The sequence below is a fragment of the Nycticebus coucang genome, chromosome 1 (genome assembly GCF_027406575.1).
Source record: "Nycticebus coucang isolate mNycCou1 chromosome 1, mNycCou1.pri, whole genome shotgun sequence".
NCBI classification, from domain to species: Eukaryota; Metazoa; Chordata; class Mammalia; order Primates; family Lorisidae; genus Nycticebus; species Nycticebus coucang.
In genome coordinates this window covers 130,453,813-130,475,555 of record NC_069780.1, presented here as the reverse complement: position 1 = coordinate 130,475,555, position 21,743 = coordinate 130,453,813, and the positions used below count along the sequence as shown (strand labels likewise).

General features: G+C 38.3%; 2 protein-coding genes across 2 annotated transcripts in view; one reads left to right on the top strand and one right to left on the bottom strand.

The window, feature by feature from the left end:
* Nucleotides 1–21,743, top strand: part of SCAMP1 (secretory carrier membrane protein 1) — a 124,367-nt gene that overhangs the window by 6,381 nt on the left and 96,243 nt on the right. The window lies entirely within an intron of this gene.
* Nucleotides 17,461–18,855, bottom strand: LOC128583618 (phorbol-12-myristate-13-acetate-induced protein 1-like). Its single transcript, XM_053587963.1, has one exon. The coding sequence runs from the start codon at nt 18,689–18,691 to the stop codon at nt 18,533–18,535; it is 159 nt and encodes a 52-aa protein (XP_053443938.1). The 5' UTR covers nt 18,692–18,855; the 3' UTR covers nt 17,461–18,532.

Genomic DNA, 21,743 nt, shown 5'->3' with positions numbered 1-21,743 from the left:
CTTGCTCTGGGTGAGGCTGGTCTCGAACCTGTGAACTCAGGCAATCCACCTGTCTTGGCCTCCCAAGTGCTGGGAGCACTTTGGTGTGAGCCATTGCACCTGGCCAAGGTTAGTATTTTTTAAAAGCATGTGTTAAGCTGTTAATTATATTTCATCAATAGATGCCATCCTTTGTAAGATGCACCGTTATTTTATTTATCATTGTCTCACCTGTTGCTATGTAACAATCCAAAAATACAGTAGCTTAAAATAAAAATTATCTGCTCCAGGATTCTGTTATTTGAGGTAGGCATTTTTTTTTTTTTTTTTTTTGAGACAGAGACTCAGGCTGTCACCCTGGATAGAGTGCTGTGTGGTGTCATAGCTCACAGCAACCTCCAACTTGGGCTAAAGTGATCCACTTGCCTCAGTTTTTCTATTTTTAGTTAGAGATGGGGTCTCGAACTTGTGAGCAAGCAATCTACCTGCCTTGGCCTCCCAGAGTGCTAAGATTACAGGGGTGAGCCACCGCACCTGGCTGGCAGTTTTGGTTTTATTTTTTAATGTTCTTATCTGAAGCCACTCCGGTGGCTTCAGTCACTTGACAGCTTGACCCGGACTGGATGGTTTAAGGTGTCATCACTTATGTACTTCCTGACGAACTAGAGTGTTAGTTGGGGCAGCAATTGGTTCTTTGTCATGTTTTCTCTTTACTAGTAATAATCTGGGGTTTTTACGTATTGGTGACAGTGCTCCAAGAGGGGACAAGAGCTGAAGCTAGAAGGTCCCTTGAGTTGTATGTCACTTCTGCTACATTTTGTTGATCAAAACAAGACAAAAGGCCAATCCAGTTTAAAAGGGGTGGAGAGCAGCACCCATAGCTCAGTCAGCAGGGCGCTGGCCACATACACCTAGAGTGGTGGGTTTGAACCCGGCTTGGGCCTGCTTAGCAACAATCACAACTGCAACCAAAAAATAGCTGGGCGTTGTGGTGGGTGCCTGTAGTCCCAGCTACTTGGGAGGCTGAGGCAGGAGAATCGCTTAAGCTCAAGAGTTTGAGGTTGCTGTGAGCTTTGATGCCATGGTTCTCTACCCAGGGCAACAGCTTGAGTCTCTGTTTCAAAGTTAATAATAATAATAATAATAAAATAAAAGAGGTGGAGAGGATTAGAGACTACACTTCTTGACAGGAGACAGACCCATGAACTACAGGTACACCCAACATAAAATGGTCCAGCAAGCATAGGATAACCTAAATAGACATTCTCATTCAAATAGGGAAGAGTGGGAGGCTTGTAGCAGTTGCTGATCCATAGCAATTCTGAAATCTAGCCAGGTTCATATTATTAGGGTTTACTACTTGGGATAAATGAGTGCTCCTTAGTTAGGACCCAGTTCTACCTGGAAGTGGTTCCTTCATCTTTCTGTGATGGTTCCTTTTTCTGTCTATAAAGAATGACTTTTTGCCTATGGAGCATATGACAAGTGTACAAATCATTTGTCAAGTATAGAACATAGATGTTTTGGCACAGTAATCAAGTAAATGAGGTGAAAGCCATGTTGATTGGTTTGATCTAACCACATCAGATAGTATAAAAAAAATCAGCACATTGTATCTCACATATGCAGGAATGTATTCATGATCTATGTGTATTTGACTTAATAAAAATAAAAAAAAAATAAGAATGACTGTTTGCACTGAGTAGCATTTTCAGCCTGCTTCTATCCTTTTGAAAGTTGGGAGCTCATAAGTAAGTTTCTTTTTATTGTAAGCTGTTTCTCTCAGTCCAGGATGGGACTACTCTCAAGAATTTCTTATTAATCTTATGCGGGTTCAAAACACAGCTTAAAAACTACATCCGTAGTTCTTTATGAGGTGGTCTTCTTTGCTTAGGGTGGAGTGTCAGGTGCCATGAATTAACAATCTTGAGCTATTTAGAAAACCTTTCATCTTCTAGGTTGAGCATCTCCTATGACCATTGGAAGCTTTTAGGGGCTGCTGTGCCACATGACAAAACTAACATTTGAACACAGTATTATGTTGGTCTTTAACAGTGGTCATCCTTGAGTTGATGGTGACTGTGAAAAAATTTGAAAGTAAACCGATCTTGTGCTGATATTAACAATTTTTTAAGAATATAAATAATATTTAATAGTGCTAAATGCAGATCCAAATAATTGGTTATTTATTTACTTTTTGAGAGAGTCTTAAACTCTGTTGCCCAGGCTGGAATGCAGTGGCCTTCTTATATCACTATAGCCTGGAGTTCTTGGGCTCAAGGCATCCTCCTGTCTCAGCCTTATGAGTAAGCACTGCCACACCTGGCTAATTTTTTTTTTTTTTTTTTTGGTAGAGATGAAATCTCACCATGTTGCGTAGGCTGGTCTCAAACTTCTGTTCTCAAGCATTACTCCTGCCTTGGTCTCCTAAAGTGCTGGGATTATAGGTGTGAACTACTATGTCTGTTTTCTTAATATGAACCACCAGTGTGATATAGTTGCTAGGAAAGAAATACTTTTTGGTATAAACAGAAATAGTAATAAAACCAAAACATTCAGATTACTAGTTGCTTTACAAAGCTTGGGGGTTTTAGAAGCTATTATATATCATGACTTAAACTGAAGGTAACAGTAAGGATAGCTCGTTGTAGTTTTCATTTAAATGTTAGTTATGCACTTGGTTGCTTAATGTTGGAGGTTTAATGAAATTAATGACCAGTTCATCAGAGATCACTGGTCACACATCACCACAGTAGATATAATGAAAAAGTTTGAAATATTGGGAGGATTGCCAAAATGTGCCATAGAGACAGACACGAAATAGCACATGCTGTTGGAAAAATGGCACACATAGATCTGCTTGAAGCAGGATTGCCACAAACTTTCAATTTATAAAATATGCAGTAAAGTGCAATGAAACCAACTATCTCTGCATTTTCTCTCATGTTCTGACATGTTGGATGTTGGAATTGAGTCTGATCATCTCAGAGAGGAGGCTTTTTGTTCTAGAGCAGCAGTTCTCAACCTTCCTAATGCCGGGACCCTTTAATACGGTTCCTCATGTTGTGGTGACCCCCAACCATAAAATTATTTTCGTTGCTAAGTAGGACGCGGCCTAAGACCATCCTACATATTACATATTTACATTATGATTCATAACAGTAGCAAAATTACAGTTATGAAGTAGCAACAAAAATAATTTTATGGTTGGGGGTCACCACAACATGAGGAACTGTATTAAAGGGTTGCAGGAGTAGGAAGGTTGAGAACCACTGTTCTGGAGGTCTGCCATGCTCTAAGCCTCAGCTCCTTCTGAGGGAGCAGTCCTGGGTAGTTGCTTACACACAGGTGATCATGTCTTCTTTCCTGTGAGCCTTGCCCACTGTGGCTTCAGCTGAATGATCTTGCCCAGAGGAAGCCATAGAGTAGGAGTCATCCCACTAGGACTTGTGAGGGCCATTTCAAGAATTCCAGTCCTGAATTAGGGCTGCCCTTGAGCTAAAACTAGATGTTGAGGAATTCCTGTCCATCTGAAACCTTGTATCCTTTTTTTCCTGTATTTATCTTTAAAATACTCTCAACCTCCAGCATTTGAGGTGAGCTGAGTCTGTCTTTAGACCAAAATTGCCAAAGAGTAAACTTGAAGTAATATTTTCTTGGCCCAAACCAAGAATGGTAAAATTAAACCTGTGTTTAGAGGAACTGTTTTTGGTGGTATACTGTAATAATGCAAATCTAAACGTTATAAGATGTAGTCCAGGCGCAGTGGTTCATACCTGTAATCCCAGCACCCTGGGAGGCCAGGGTGGGTAGATTGCCTGAGCTTAGGAGTTTGAGACCAGCTTGGGCCAGAGTGAAACCCCGTCTCTAAAAATAAAAAATAGCTGGGTATTGTGGCGGGGGCCTGTAGTTGCAGATCATGGCAGTGGGGGGTGTGGCTGAGGCAAAGAGAATTACTTAAGCCCGAGTTTGAGGTAGTTCTGACACCACTCTACCCAGGGTGACAAAGATAGACTTTGTCTCAAAAAAAAAAAAAAAATTATTAGATGTGTTTAGATCTCAAGGGGAGTATCCCAACTTTCAATAGGTGTAGTGTGTAAAAGGTGATAAGGAAATTGTTTGGATTTGACCTTGTAACAAGTCTCCTCACCACTTTCATTCCATTTCATTTGTGCCTGCTAAGGCAGTCTTGTACACTTGTAGTTCTGACTTTACCTGTGTAGAACAGTGTTGGCGCCCCTGTTCTCTTTCCTGTGCAAGCACTGCCACAAGAAACCCTTGTAGATCTGAACCCAGGGAGCAATCCAGTAATCACCTTCTCCTTGCCATTTGACTTTGGGTACTTTTAAGAATAAGTAATGTTTGTTAATCATTTGCTGGATACTTAATAGCCACCTTTTGGCTTTTGTGAATAATGCTGCTGTAAATATTCACATACAAATTATTGTCTGAACAATTTAACAAATTGAGCAATTTAAAAAATTCCCTTGTTTATATACCTATGAGCAGAATTGCTGAATCATATGGTAACTCTTACATTTAATCCTTTGAGGAACTTGCAGACCATTTTCTAAACTGGCTGAACCATTTATATTTCCATTAGCAGTGTGTGCCGCTTTCCCCATATCCTTGCCAGTACTTGTTATTATCTGTTTTCATTCCAGCCATGCTAGGGGAGCACATCCTCTGGCTGGTATCTCATGGCTTTGGTTTGTATCTCCCTGCTAACTAATGATGTTGAGAATAGTTTTATATACTTATGGACAATCTGCATATCTTCTTTGGACAGATGTTTACTCTGATCCTTTGTTTACTTTTAGATTAGCTTATTTGTCTTTTTAATTATTGAGTTGTAGGAGGTTTTTATATATTCTGGATACAAGTACTTTAACAGGGATGTGATTTGCAAACATGTTCTCCCATTTTGTGGGTTGCCTTTTTACTTTCTTGTTAATGTGTTTTGAAGCACAAAAGCTTTTAATTTTGGTCAAGTCCAAATTATCTTTTTTGTTTGTGTTTTAGTCTTATCTAATAATCCTTTGCTAAATCCGAAGTATTGAAAGTTTATCCCTACATTTTAAGAGTTTTATAGCTTTAGCTCTACATTTAGGTAGGTGAAGTACAACTTCATTCTTTTGCATGCGGATATGTAGTTGTTTCGGTACCATTTGCTGAAAAGACTGTTCTTTTCCTGTTGGATGATACTGGTCTACTTGTTGAAAATCTCAGTATTCTTTCTTTAACTATGTTCTTGCAAATGAGATTAATTTTATCTAGAAAAGCTTTCATATTTCATGCAAAAAATACCTGATGAGTGTTCCCAGAGTGTCTATTAACTTGTTCAGTTTCTAAAATTGCCAGAGCTGGCATTGCAACTGCTTCTAAATGCTTGCATACTTTGCTGAAAACAACAACAACCTTGTAATAACAGGTTTTACATTTGGTTTTAGGATGTAATTATGTATTAGCCACTTGATATTTTTTCCTTTTTAAAAAAAACTACTTTAAAAGAAACAGTTCTATTTTAGAATATAGTTGAATTGCACAATACGTTTTTGCATATAAGTAACAATATTGAAACCTGTTCAACTCATAAAGCAAGGGAAAGGTGTGTATTAGAGTGTTGTGCATTTTGAGTATTGGTGAGGTCAAATCAGGAGGAAGAGATCTGTGATAGTTATACACTGATGATTTTAAGTTTACTGATAATAGAAGAAAACAGAAATCAGACATTTGAATGGTAAATGATTTAGCATATATAGCTCTTCAAGATTTTTTTTTTTTTTTTGTAGAGACAGAGTCTCACTGTACCGCCCTCGGGTAGAGTGCCGTGGCGTCACACGGCTCACAGCAACCTCTAACTCTTGGGCTTCCGCGATTCTCTTGCCTCAGCCTCCCGAGTAGCTGGGACTACAGGTGCCCGCCACAATGCCCGGCTATTTTTTTGTTGCAGTTTGGCCGGGGCTGGGTTTGAACCCGCCACCCTCGGCATATGGGGCCAGCGCCCTACTCACTGAGCCACAGGTGCCGCCCTAGCTCTTCAAGATTATCTGTCAAACACAGTGAGAATAATCCATATTGCAGAAACATTATATACATAGCAAATACTGGAGGTTCCCACTTTCTCTAAGAGAAATAAATTGTGGCCATGTTATTTACATGCAAATGGCAGCCATTTAGCCTGTGGGAATCCTCTACTAGTGGTTAGAATATGGTAGTTTGGAATATAAGGACAGTGGTGTCAAATGAAAGTGGTAGGTAGTAAGAAAAGAGCATCAGGAGTGTTGGCCAGCCATGGCTGAGGCTGGTGTATCAGGTGTAATTTTATCACCAATTGGCAATTTTCCTAGAGCTGTGGGTGCTTGTTTTAGATTGATTTAAGTTGAGCTTGTGGTTTAGGTATGGTGTAAACTTTTGGCATCTTAAATAGTCATAAACTTTAGTGAATTGCTTATAGGTAAGTAACATTTTAAAAATGCAAATTAGTGTATCCCCCAAGCTTAAAAGAAGTAATACATGCTTTTTCTGTTTCAAAAAATGTTTAATGGAAATCTTTATAGATGAATCTCAGGGGAGCTTGACTATTTAGAATTAAGTTCATAAGAAAAAGTTCTATAAATTGTGCATATTGCAGGTAAATACTTCTGTGTTCTTAGCTTGGTGTGAGGGGATTAGAAGGAGTAAATGAAATTTGTAGAGGTTTGTCTTCCACTACTGGTAGAGGGGAATAGCTAAGAAGGTGGAACCAGGCTGCTTAGGTTTGCTTCTCTGCTTCCTACTTAGGTGACCTTTGATAAATTACTTAATTTTTCTGCTTGCAGTTTTATTTTATTTTATTATTATTATTATTATTATTTGCAGTTTTTGGCTGGGGCCAGGTTCGAACCCCCACCTCTGGTATATGGGGCCGGCATCCTACTCCTTGAGCCACAGGTGCCGCCCGGGGTTTTATTTTTTTTTATTTTATATATTTTTTACATTTCTTGTAGTTCTAATCTTTTGAATCAGGACAAAGATGAGAATCATTTATAATAAAAGATAGAGAAAATAAATAATAATGCAGGATTATCTTTGGTTGCAACTTGTGATTATTTTTTATGTCATCCCTAAATTGCCTGTATTTTCTATAGCAGACTCTAATTTGTGTTAACTTTAAAACTTTTTGGTGCTAACAGAAATAGTAACAAAAAACATGTAAATTACTGGTTGCTATACAAAGCTTAGAGGTTTTAGAAGCTATTATATCATGACATAAATTGAGGTTACCAGTAAGGACAATTCATGTTACTTGTATGACAAATCACATTGTGATGTAGGTTTCATTTAAATGTTAGAGGTTTTTAAAGAGGGGATCTCACTCTGTTGCTAAGACTTCATTAATATCGGGGCACCTGATGACCCAATTTCTCAAATTTAGAAGAATTTTTGGTGATTTAGTATAATAGGATGCTAAAATAAAGCCTCTTATATGTAAATGTTCAAACTGCAGTATCAGTGTAGTAGTCCTTGATGGCTAATCCTCCAATCTCACGTCTCCTTACTTCTTTCCTATTGAACATCTATTTATTTAATGAAGGTAGTGGGTGATCTGGTATTTAGCTTTTGAAGACATGAATTTATAGCTGGCCAGCAGCATTTCTTAAGAAATATTATATCTGATTATCTTTTTATTTTTAACAACTTTGAGATGTAATTCTTATGCATACAATTCACACATCTAAAGGGTGGACGTTCAGTGGTTTTTATTATGTTTATAGTTGTGCAATCATGGTTGTGCAGTTATTGGTATTATATTTGTTATTGTTTGAGGTAGAGTCTCACTCTGTCACCCTGGGTAGAGTGCCGTGGCATCCTACCTCACAGCAACCTCAAACTCTTGGGCTCAGGTGATCCCTTTGCCTTAGCCTTCTGAGTAGCTGGGACTATAGGCGCCTGCCACAACACCCCGAGTAGCTGGGACTGCAGGTGCCTGCCACAATACCCGGCTAGTTTTTCTATTTTTGTTTTGTTTTCTTGGTAGGGGCAGGGTCTTGCTTTTGCTCAATCTGGTCTTGAACTTGTGAGCTCAATCACATCCCCCTCACTCCTGCCTTGGTCTCACAGAATGCTAGGATTGTAGGTGAGAATCATCATGCCTGGCCACCCTGGTACTATAATTGTAAGAACAATTTCATCATTCCAAAAAGAAAACACATTCACTTTATCAATCACTTCATATTTTTCTCCCAGTCTCTGCAGCCGTAGGTATACTTTGTGGACATTTCATATCAATGAGATCATTCTATATGTAGTCTTCTATGACGGGCTCCTTCTACTTAGCACAGTGTATTCAAGTTCATCCATGTTGTAGCATGTATCAGGACTTCGTTTCTTTTTATTGCCAAATAGTATTCCATTGTGTGGACATACTCTTTTTTTGTCCATGCATTAGGCGATATATGTTTATGTTTCTACTTTTTGGCTATTAAGAATAGTATCACTGTCAATATTTGTGAACAATTTTTTGTGTGGATATATGCCTCATTCTCTTGAATACATAGGAGTGGAATTGCTAGGTCATATGGTAACTGCCAAACTATTTTCCAAAATGGTTATACTTTTATGTTCCCTTCAGAGTATGAAGTTTTTTTCCACATCTTTGCCCACACTTGTCTTTTTGATGACAGTCATCTTGGTACGCGTGAGTGGTATCTCCTTATGGTTTTGATTTGCATTTCCCTGATAGCTAATGATGTTGAGCATGTTTTCATGTGCTTGTTGGTCATTTGTCTGTCTGCTTTGGAGAAATGTCTATTCAGACCCTTTGCTGATTTTAAATTTGTTTTATTTATTTTTTATTGAGTTATAAGAATTCTTTATATAGTCTAGGCACAAGTCAGAGACATGATTTGCCAAAATTTTCTCTAGTTCTGTGGATTGTCTTTTTACTCAGAAAAAAAATTTTTTAGGCTTATTTTGTTGGGGGATGGGATCTTGTGTTGCCCAGGCTGGTCTTCAACACCTGGGCTCAAATAATCCTCCCACTTCAACCCCTCCACCCCCCAGTAACTGAGACTATAGTTGCCAGGAACTACACCACTCCTCAGCTTCATTTTACTTTCTTGGTGGTATTGTCAAGAAAATTTTTATTTTTATTTTTTGAGACAGAGTCTCATTACATCACCCTCAGTAGAGTGCTGTGGCATCACAGCTCACAGCAACCTCAAACTCTTGGGCTTAAGCAATTCTCTTGCCTCAGCCTCCCAAGTGGCTGGGACTACAGGAGCCTGCCACAATGCCCAGGTATTTTTTGGTTGCAGTTGTCATTATTGTTTAGCAGGCCCGGGTCAGGTTCGAACCCACCAGCTCTAATATATGTGGCCAGTGCCCTAGCTGCTGAGCTATAGGCGCTGAGCCAAGAAAAATTTTTAATTTTGGTAAGATCCAGTGATCTTTTTTGTTGTTGTTACTCTTGCTTTTGGCTTTATATCTAATATACCACTGCCTGACCCAAGGTTACAAAGATATAGTCCTGTTTTCTTTTAAGAATTTTATAGTTTTGGCCTGTACATTTAGGATTTTTTATTCATTTTGAGTTAATTTTTGTAGTATATGGTGAGAGGTATTATTGGTTGTCTATTTAAAGATTATTTTACATCTTTCCTAAGGTTTTACTGTCATTGTAAAACATTTTAATACTATCTAGAACATTTCAGTTTTCTACTCTACTGATAGCTTTAGAATTTGTTTGGGTTCTTGCCACTGCTCTATCTTTAGATAATTTTTGACTGTAGATCAGTTAAAACATGTTTTTATATAGTTCATGTAGCTCAGATATAGTGCTATAAAATGGAATATGAAATACAGAGTAGCAGAATCCCTTTATTACTGTGATTTCTGATAGCATTTGCTATCTAATTCTTCAGTGGACTGTTAGTGGAAATTAACCAGTGATTTAATTTCTCTTGTTTTGGTTAGAGGCTTGATTGTGACTTTGAGTGGACTTAGTGGCATAATTTGAAGAAGCAAAGTATACTCTCAGTGTATTAGCCATTATGCTTATAGTGAAGTGTTTGCCAGTTTATTAGGTCTTCAGAATTACTTCAGGTTTTTTGTTATTACTGTGCCTGCATTGGTGGTTAAGAAGACCAAACTCAGTTCTCTCCAAGAAATTGTTACCCTTGAGCATAGAACAAGAGTCAACTTTGTTCTGTGCGTGGAGCTGCTAAAACCAGTCAGATACCATGATCGTCTCTAGGGATACAAAAATAAAGATGTCCGTGATGTCAAAGAATCCACACTTGAGTTGGGAGACCTCGTATATGATAGATAAATGCTTCGCTGCTGAAGAAGCAGGAATAGCATGTTTTTCATACTGTGGAAGCAAAACTCTGAGAAGACGGGGCCTAAGCTATCTTTTCTCCTAGAGGCAGAAGGTGTGGGTTTTGGGGTAGTTCACTCACCTCATTTTGTAGATAGGAAAATTTAGACACAGAGGTTGATTTTGCTAAGTTTACTCAGCAATGATAGAACTTGGACTAAGAACTGTTCCATGGAATGGCTCTCATACAGATAAGGATAATGATGTGAGAAATTATTTCTCACAGAAGCTGCTAAAAGTGTTGCTAGCAATATAAAAGTAAACAAAGAAAGGAGCAAGCCTCTCAATTTCCATTTTACTATAGACTAAGAAACTAGAATTTCTTGCTTTCTGTATTATTTAGGTTCCTTATGTAGATCGTTAATTACCTAGAGGAAGTTTTTACCAAATTATGTTTTGTTTCTGTGAACTAAAATAAAATCTTAAGCCCCAAGCTGACTGGTTGGGCCCTCTGGACCTCCTTTAGGCTGAGGGGACCCCAGAAAAATCTTAAATCTGTGTTGCTGGCTATGAGAAGAAGGGAGGTCAGATGGGTCTCATTATGTCCCCTCCCTTTTGGAGTTAACTGTTTGCAACTGTAAGATACTAAATCATTAACAGGAATGAAGGCCACAGAAAGCAAAGCTTAAACCATACCCATGAGCCATCCGTTTACTTAACAGGTCTCTGGAGTTTTGGTAAATGTTTGGTGGCTTGTCTCTGATTAACATACATCTTTATCTTAACTTAAAACATCCCAAGCCTTGAGAGAGAACTTCATTCCTTCAACCAGTTACAGATCAAAGATTCTTTAAACCCACCTATGACCTGGAAGCCCCTCACGCTGAAATATCCAACCTTTTGGGGACAAACTAATGTATACCTTCAACGTATTAATGTATAATTTTATGTGTAATTCCTATCTCGATGACTGTATAAAACCAAACTGTAACCAGCTACTTTGGGTACATTTTCTCAAGACCCCCTCGAAGGCATTTTCCCGGGGTTGCAGTCAAACACATTTGGCTCCGAATAAACCTCTTTAAATAGTTTTACAGAGTTTGAGTTTTTTCCCTTAACATGTCTGAAGAATTCTTCCTCTAGAACACTGGAGGAATTTCAGTCTTTTTTTATCTCATGCACACTTGAACCTATAGTTAAACTTCTGTGGCACACTTAAATTATGTTTAAAAAAAAGGTAAAAAAAAAAAGCATATACTTACTGTGCTTTGAACTTCTTTTGAAAATAATTTAATGATCTTAAAAAATGTTTGTGGCATGCTGGTTGAAAATCACTGCTCCAGAATCTATGGAGCATACTAGGTAATGAACTTACTTTTTTGTTGTTGTTGTTTTTTCATGAAATCATAGCTGTGTACATTAATGCAATCATGGGGTATAATGTGCTGGTTTTATATACAATTTGAAATATTTTCATCAAACTGGTTAACATAGCCTTCCCGGCATTTTCTTAGTTACTGTGTTAAGACATTTATATTCTACACCTAGTAAATTTCACATGTACACTTATAAGATGCACCATAAGTGTGGTCCCACCAATTGCCCTCCCTCTGCCCATCCTCCCCAACCCCCCTTCCCCTTTCTTCTTGGGCTATAATTGGGTTATAGCTTTAATAAGAAAGCTATAAATTGGTTTCATAGTAAGACTGAGTACATTGGATACTTTTTCTTCCATTCTTGAGATACTTTACTAAGAAGAATATATTCCGCTCCATCCATGTAAACATGAAAGAGGTAAAGTCTCTATCTTTCTTTAAGGCTGCATAATATTCCATGGTGTACATATACCACAATTTATTGATCCATTCATGGGTCAGTGGGCACTTGGGCTTCTTCCATGACTTAGCAATTATGAATTGGGCTGCCATAAACATTCTGGTATGTATATCTTTGTTATAATGTGATTTTTGTTATTTTGGATATATACCTAGTAAAGGAATCATAGGATCGAATGGCAGGTCTATTTTTAGATCTCTAAGTGTTCTCCAAACATCTTTCCAAAAGGAATGTATTAGTTTGCATTCCCACCAGCAGTGTGGAAGTGTTCCCTTTTCTCCACATCCATGCCAACATCTCTGGTCTTGGGATTTTGTGATGTGGGCTAATCTCACTGGAGTTAGATGATATCTCAGAGTAGTTTTGTTTTGCATTTCTCTGATGATTAAAGATGATGAGCATTTTTTCATATGTCTGTATGCTGCGTGCCTGTCTTCTTCAGAGAAGTTTCTCTTCAAGTCCCTTGCCAGCCTGTGATGGATCACTTATTCTTTTCTTGCTTATACGTTTGAGTTTTCTGTGGATTCTGGTTATTAAACCTTTGTCAGAGACATAACCTGTAAATATCTTCTCCCATTCTGAGGGCTGTCTGCTTGTTTTACTTTGTTCTTGGCTGTGCAGAAGTTCGTTAGTTTGATCAGGTCCCAGTAGTGTATTTTTGAAGCTGCTTCAATTACGTGTGGGGGGAGGAGGTCCTCCTCATAAAATATTTGCCCAGACCGATTTCTTCAAGAGTTTTCCCTGCACTTTCTTCTAGTATTTTTATCGTTTCATGTGTTAAGTTTAAATCTATAATCCAGTGAGAGTCTATCTTAGTTCATGGTGAAAGGTGTGAGTCCAATTTCAGTCTTCTACAGGTCGCCAGCCAGTTCACCCAGCACCATTTGTTAAATAGGGAATCTTTTCCCCACTGAATGTTTTTAATTGGCTTGTCAAAGATCAAATAACGGTAAGTAGCTGGGTTCATCTCTTGGTTCTCTATTCTGTTCCATACATCTATTTCTCTGTTTTTGTGCCAGTACCATGCTGTTTTGATCACTATTGATTTATAGTATAGTCTGAGGTCTGGTAGTGTGATTCCTCCTGCTTTGTTTTTATTTCTGAGTAATGTCTTGGCTATTCGAGGTTTTTTCTGATTCCATATAAAATGAAGTATTTTTTTGAGATCTTTAAAGTATGACAGCAGAGCCTTTAATAGGGATTGCATTAAAATTGTATGTTGCTTTGGGTAATATGGACATTTTAACAATGTTAATTCTTCCCAGCCATGAGTATGGTATATTTTTCCACTTGTTAACATCTTCAGCTATTTCTTTTCTTAGAGTTTCATAGTTCTCTTTATAGAGATCTTTCACGTCCTTTGTTAGGTAAACTCCCAAATACTTCATCTTCTTTGGCACTACTGTGAACAGAATAGAGTCCTTGACTGGTTTTTCAGCTTGACTATTATTGGTATATATAAAGGCTACAGATTTATGAGTGTTGATTTTGTAACCCGAGACACTGCTGTATTTCTTGATCACTTCTAAGAGTTTTGTAGTAGAATCCCTAGTGTTTTTCAGATATACAGTTATATAATCTGCGGAGAGGGAAAGTTTGATCTCTTCTGACCCTATATGGATACCCTTGACTGCCTTTTCTTGCCTAATTTCGATGGCTAAGACTTCCATTACAATGTTAAAAAGCAGTGGAGACAATGGGCAACCTTGCCTGGTTCCTGATCTGAGTGGAAATGATTTCAATTTTACTCCATTCAATCTGATATTGAATGGAGTAAATAAAATATTCTGGGTTTGCTGTAGATGGCCTCTATCAGTTTAAGAAATGTCCCTTCTATACCAATTTTCTTAAGTGTTCAGATCATGAATGGATGCTGGATATTATCAAAAGCTTTTTCTGCATCAATTGAGAGACTCATATGGTCTTTTTCTTTCTTTCTTTCTTTTTTTTTTTTTTTTTGAGACAGAGCCTCAAGTTGTTGCCCTGGATAGAATGCCATGGCATCGCAGCTCACAGCAACCTCCAACTCCTGGGCTCAAGTGAGTCTCCTGTCTCCGCCTCCCAAGTACCTGGGACTACAGGCGCTCGCCACAACGCCCATCTATTTTTTGGTTGTAGCCGTCATTGTTGTTTGGTGGGCCCAGGCTTGATTTGAACCTGCCAGCTCAGATGTATGTGGCTGGAGCCTTAGCCTCTTGAGCCACAGGCGCTGAGTGTGGTCTTTGTTTTTTTTTTAAAAACACACTGTTCTATTTTATTTTATTTTGGTTTTTGGCCAGGGCTGGGTTTGAACCTGCCACCTCTGGCATATGGGACCTGCGCCCTACTCCTTGAGCCACAGGCGCCGCCCGTGGTCTTTGTTTTTTAATTTGTTTATGTGCTGAATTATATTTATAGATTTACATATATTGAACTAGCCTTGAGACCCTGGGATAAAACCCACTTGGTCATGGTGTATAATTTGTTTGATGTGTTGCTGGATTCTGTTTGTTAGGATCTTGTTGAATATTTTTGCATTAATATTCATTAGTGATATTGGTCTATAATTTTCTTGTTGGGTCTTTTCCTCGTTTGGGGATCAAGGTGATGTTTGCTTCATAGAATGCGTTGGATAGTATTCCTTCTTTTTCTATATTTTGGGAAAGGTTTAGTAATGTAGGTACTAATTCCTCTTTAAAGGTTTGGTAGAATTCTGATGTGATGCCATCTGGTCCCGGGCTTTTCTTTTTAGGGAGATTTTGTATAGGTGATGCTATTTCAATTCAACATTTCCACTTGATTCTGGCTAAGTCTTGGAAGGTGGCGTGCTTCCAACTATTGGTTGATTTCTTTCAGATTTTCATATTTCTGAGAATAAAGTTTCTTATAATATTCATTAAGGACTTTTTGAATTTCTGAGGAGTCTGTTGTTATTTTTATCATTACCATTTCCGATTGATGAAATTAGAGATTTTATTCTTTTTTTCCTGGTTAGGTTAGCAAAAGGTTTATCTATTTTATTGACCTTTACAAAAAACCAAGTTTTTGATTTATTGATCTGTTGTATAATTCTTTTCTTTTCAATTTCATTTAATTCTGCTCTAATTTTGGTTATTTCTTTTCTTCTGCTGGGTTTGGGGTTGGAATGTTCTTCCTTTTCCAGTTGCTTGAGATGGTCCATTAAGTTGTTAACTTTCTCTCTTTCCGTTCTCTTGGAGGAAGGCTTGCAGTACTATAAATTTACCTCTTAGGGCTGCTTTTGCAGTATCCAAGAGGTTCTGATAATTCATGTCTTCATTATCGCTTTGTTCCAAAAATTCAGTAATTTTCTTCTTTTTTTTTTTTTTTTTTTTTTTTAATGTTTTTTGACCGGGGCCAGGTTTGAACCCACCACCTCCGGTATATGGGGCCAGCACCCTACTCCTTTGAACCACAGGTGCTGCCTGGTAATTTCATTCTTAATCTCATCTATGACCCAGCTATCATTCAGCATAAGCTTATTTAGCTTCCATGTTTTTGGATGAGTATGCAGATTCTTATTGTTACTGGGTTCAACTTTTATTCCATGGTGATCCGAGAAGTTGCAAGGAATAATTTCTGTTCTTTTAAATTTGCTGAGGTTAGACTTGTGACCTAAGATGTGATCAATTTTGGATTATGTTCTGTGGGCTGATGAGAAAAATGTGTATTCAGTTTTGTTAGGATGAAATGTTCCGTAGATGTCTGTTAAATCCAAATGTTGACTGGTCAAGTTTAAATCTAAAATTTCTTATTGGAGGATCTATCCAACACTGACAAAGGAGTGTTAAAATCTCCGACTATTATGGAGCTGGAGGAAATCAAGTTGCTCATGTCTGTTAGAGTCTGTCTTATAAATTGAGGTGCAATTGGTTGGGTGCATAAATGTTAATAATTGAAATCTTATCATATTGAGTGTTACCCTGAACAAATATAAAGTGATCCATCCTTATCCTTCCTTACTTTTGTTGGTTTAAAGCCTATTGTATCTGCAAATAGAATTGCAACACCTATTTTTTTCTGATTTCCATTTGCGTGAAATACAGATGACCATCCCTTTACCCTGAGTTTATATTTATCTTTTAAGGTAAGATGAGATTCTTGTATGCTGCAGATAGCTGGACTGATTTTTTTGTATCCAGTCAGTCAACCTGTGCCTCTTTGAAGGATAATTTAAACCATTCACATCAATTGAGAATATTGTTAAGCCTGGTAGAGTTTTGGGTATCAAGTTTTTCCAAAGTCCAGTGGACATTTTTAATCTTTTGCCACTATGGAAGTTGGAATTTGATCAAAAGTTTCTGAGTGAGTGAGTTTACTTTTGTGGTGGAGGATTGCGCTGGTCATTATGGAGGATAGGTCTGAGAATATCCTGGAGAGCTGGTTTAGTTGTGGCAAATTTCTTCAACATGTGAATGTCATTAAAGTATTTAATTACTCCATCATAAATGAAACTCAGTTTAGCTGGATACAGGATCCTGGGTTGAAGGTTATTTTGTTTTAGGAGATTAAAAGTCAATGAGCACTGTCTTCTAGCTTGAAAGGTTTCAGCATAGATCTGCAGTCATTCTAATAGTCTTCCCCTTGTAGGTTATGGTTTTCTTACGTGTGGCTGCTTTCACAATTTTCTCCTTCATATTATCTTTAGTGAAGTTAATTATGATGTGTCTGAGAGTTGTCTTATTCAGGTTGAGTCATGCTGGGGTTCTGAAACCGTCTGCTATCTGAATTTCAGAATCTCTTGGCATGTCTGGAAAGTTCTTCTTCATAATCTCATGAAGAAGGGCTTCTGTGCTTTTTGAAGCAACTTCATCGCCTTCAGGAATTCCTGTAAGGCGAATATTAGTTTCCTTCAGATTATCCCAGAGCCCTCTGAGAGAGTGATCCATTTTTGCTCTCCATTTCTCTTCCTCTTTGAGCACTTGGGAGTGTTCAAAAGCCATGTCTTCAATGTCAGAAATCCTTTCTTCTGCTTGCTCCATTCTGTTACTGAGGGATTCTCCCGTATTTCTCAGATCTTTGAGGGCTGCAAATTCTTGTCTCAATGTGTCGACATCTTTGGTGATTTTGTCTTTAAATTCATTGAATTCTTTTTTTTTTTTTTTTTTTAATGGTGATAACTTTTAATAGTTTTATAGTGACAACATACCAATTTTCATGTGTACATACATTTAAATAGACCATAAATACCCATATGGCAGAATATCTACCTCTTGGCAGAAAAAACATCTTTCCAACTAAACAGCCTTAATACTGAGAAAAACAAATGTGAGGTAAGTTTTCATAAAAAGTGACTATACCCTATATTATTTTTACTGTAAAAATTCAAGTAGTTAAAAAATCCTTGTCTCAAAACTCAAAAATGGAACTGTAACACACATCTTCAAATGAAACAATATTTTGATTATAAATAGATAAAATAAATAGTTACTTCTGCTGAAATTCAATCATGCCATTATTTTCATGTATGTCTATATGGGATTTTCATTGTGAATAAGAAATATCTGTCCCTTTTTAAATCAAAATATATTCTAATTATGAAAATGTTATTTCTTTTAAAAGATCGCTTTTCATAGGATACACACTGATTAGTATTTTAGTTTTTAGGAACATCTTTAGAATGAGTACTGGCCTTTTAACTGCATCAGTTGAAAAGTCAAATTCTATTTTTTTCATTTTCCCTAGTTATCCCAAATCCTCTTTTCTCATTTTATGTTCAATGTGCAGGACTTTTAACTGGCACCAAGTAGTCCTCCTATAAAACCCAATTTTTTCAAAGTAATCTTCCAGTTTTCCACTTTCCAATTAACCCCACGGAACACATTTAATGAAAGTCATCTGAACAGAATCAATACAATTTGAATCAGAACAAATTAACTTATTTTACATTATGTAGTGACCTATGCAATCAACATTCAATAACATTCAGTGTTCTCAGAACGAAATTTGTCCTTTTAACAAGACAATATATATATAAACTAAATAGTATACAGTGCTCTGAAGTTGGCACTGAAAAGTAAAAAAACAAAACAAACAACAAAAAAAAAACCAACACTGAACTATTTCTTTCAGCCTTAATGTTATTTTCAACTCCTTTTATACCAGGCTGGGCAATGACCTTCAGCAAAAATAACAGAATAATTCTCTAACTAAAGTGTTGTTTTCAAATAAACAAAGTAGTTTTACAATGTTCTCACAGCCCCAAAAATGACATATGAAAACCCCCCCCACAGAAATTCTTCTGAGGTATTCCATCTTCACTTCTCAAGGGCGTCCACAGCAAGTGAATGCTCCTTTTCACTCCTCTCAATTACATGCAATGAGACCTCTCTTCGAATTTATGAAATTTGTACCACTTGCACCTATTGTGGGAAACTTCCCTTTCGAAGGAGTCCCCTTATGCACAGGTTTTTGTTGCAGTCAGGTTCCTGAGCAGAAGAATTTGGTTATCAGATTCAGAAGTTTCTGCCGGAAATTCAGTTTGTCTCCCAGTCTCCTGAGCTGAGCAGCACACTCCTCTTCCAGCTCAGTGCGCGCGGGGCTCGGTTGCGCGTTCTTACGCGCCTTCTTCCCGGCCATCTCCGCAAGTGCCGCCGCGAACGCTGCTGCGGATCCCGGGGTCTCAGTCTCCCAGCCCGAGCACCTCGGGCGTCTGCAGGATGCGAAGTGCGCGCGGGCAGCCGGGCGGGACCGGGTGGCGGTACGGGAAAACCGAGAAGCACGAAGCTACCAAACGCACAGTCGTGCCGGGAACCTCTGAGGTCCCCAAATTCATTGAATTCTTGAGACAACTTTCAAATTGCTCCTTGAATTTCCAGTTCCAACTTTACCTCCATTCTATTAATCTTCTTTACAACCCAAACTCTGAATTCGATTTCTGACATCTCAGCCATCTGTTTATGAACAGAATCTTCAGTTGTGTCCTCCGTATCCTTCCTTGGCGGGGGTGGGGTGGGGTTTGATCTACTCTGGTTATTCATGTTACCGGAGTTTTTCTGCTGATTCTGCCCCATGATTATTTTACACCATTTGGCTAGATGAGCAGATAAGGTGAAGTTGGGTTGTGGGGCTCCTGGAGTAGTGATTAACCAACCCTTTGCCCAAGAGCTGTGACTGGTGTCTGTACCTTTTCCCCTAGACAACTTACTGTTTTTTTGAAAGGGCACATCATGCTAATGTTAATGTGGACAAATAATGCAATTTAAGGTTTTCAAGTTGCGCTGCCTTTCAGATCCCTACTTGTGCAGTAAATCTGCTTGGGTATCATTGCTTTAGTTATGTTTCTAATCTACTAAAAACTGGTGCCTACAAATATTAGTTTGTGAAATCTCTTTTAGGCTTGAGTAAGGCTGTTAGGAATCTTGCCATGAATATGAACTTTCCCCCTGCCCCCTCTCTTCATTTAGAAACTGTAATGTTGTTTGAGGTAAGTGAAAATTTCAGTCTTTATTAAATTCATATGGTTATAATAACTCTGAAAATTATAGAGTAGGGGAAAAAATTAACTCTCTGAGGACAGGGCCTCTCAGCTCAGATTCTTGTTTAATCAATTTGCCCAGCCTAAAATATAATATTGATTAGACTAAGCAGAGCTGTTGAATAGTATTTTAATTAAGTTTTGTGGAACAACACAATGTTTATTTTCTTTTGAGGAAATAGTTTTTTTTTTTTTTTTTGTAGAGACAGAGTCTCACTGTACCGCCCTCGGGTAGAGTGCCGTGGCGTCACACGGCTCACAGCAACCTCTAACTCTTGGGCTTACGCGATTCTCTTGCCTCAGCCTCCCGAGCAGCTGGGACTACAGGCGCCTGCCACAGCGCCCGGCTATTTTTTTTTTTGTTGTTGCAGTTTGGCCGGGGCTGGGTTTGAACCCGCCACCCTCGGCATATGGGGCCGGCACCCTACTCACTGAGCCACAGGCGCTGCCCATTGTTTTGTTTTTTTTTTAAGAGACACAGTCTCACTTTATTGCCCTCGGTAGAGTGCTGTGGCATCACAGCTTACAGCAACCTCCAACTCCTGGGCTTAGGTGATTCTCTTGCCTCAGCCTCCTGAGTAGCTGAGGCTATAGGCACCTGCCACAACGCCTGGTTATTTTTTTGTTGCAGTTTGGCTGGGGCTGAGTTTGAACCCGCCACCCTCAGTATATGAGGCCAGCGCCCTATGCACTAAGCCACAGGCGCCGCCCCAGGAAATCGTTTTAAACCTATATTTGTTTTCTTTATTACATTTTCTTCCAGCAACTTGGTCTTTGGATTTAGATCTGAATTTTAATTCTGACCATATCACTCATTAGCTATATGAGTTTGGGCAAATAACTCAGACTCTGAGCCAGTATTCTCAGTGTAAGAGAAAGGAAATAGAACCTAAATCATAGAGGATTACATGAGATAGTTAAAGTGTCTGGTGTATTAGCCTAGATGAATTCTCTTTTTGTCTTTGAATATATTTTTGCTGTATCCGTTTTCAGTTTCCCATAGGCTTCTTTGATAGAATTATAAATACGCATTTTCTTCTACATGTCTATTTTATTTAAAAAAAACAAACATGGGCGGTGCCTGTGGCTCAGTGAGCAGGGCGCCGGCCCCATATACTGAGGGTGGCGGGTTCAAACCCAGCCCCGGCCAAACTGCAACAACAACAAAAAAAACAAACAAAAGAAAACTTCATTTGCAATAGTCTCACTTTGTGCCTTGGGCTGGAGTATAGTGACATGCTGATAGTTCACCGAAGCCTTGACTTATCAAGTGTTATCCCACCTCAGCCACCTGAGTAGCTAGGACCATAAGTGTATATACCACTTTGTGTGGCTAAATGTTTATTTTGGTACATTTAAAATATTGCTTTCTGTTATATCATGTGAAAAAATGTGAAGAAAGTGATGCTAAAAGTTTGCTGCCATATATAAAGAAGCTTCTGATCTCTTGCTACCCTTTGTAATTTTGAAAAAGAGTAAATTTTAGTTTGAGTTTTTTGTTTTTCCTTTTTGCCAAAACTAATTTGTAGAAATGGATGAAAGTGAAATTATAAGCTAGTCTTGAGTGGTTGTAATATCTGTATGAGTACTGCCAAGTAGAAACATAATTTCTGTCATATGTGTAATTTAAAATTTTCTAGTAGCAAAAGAAGAGTGCAATTAATTTTAATATATTTTACTTCATATATACAAAGTCTTATTTTTAGATATAGTAGAAAAATTGAGATATTTTACATTGGTTTGTGCTAAATTCATTGGTTTGTATTTTATACTGTCAGAATCTCTCAGTTGGACTAGATACATTTCTTTTTTTTTTTTTTTTTTGTAGAGACAGAGTCTCACTTTACTGCCCTCGGGGTAGAGTGCCATGGCGTCACACGGCTCACAGCAACCTCCAGCTCTTGGGCTTACATGATTCTCTTGCCTCATCCTCCCAAGTAGCTGGGACTACAGGCGCCCGCCACAACGCCCGGCTATTTTTTTGTTGCAGTTTGGCCAGGGCTGGGTTTGAACCCACCACCCTCGGTATATGGGGCCGGCGCCCTACTCACTGAGCCACAGGCGCTGCCCCTGGACTAGATAACATTTCAAGAGCTACTTGAGGCCGGGTGGGGTGGCTCACATCTGTAATCCTAGCACTCTGGGAGGCCAAGG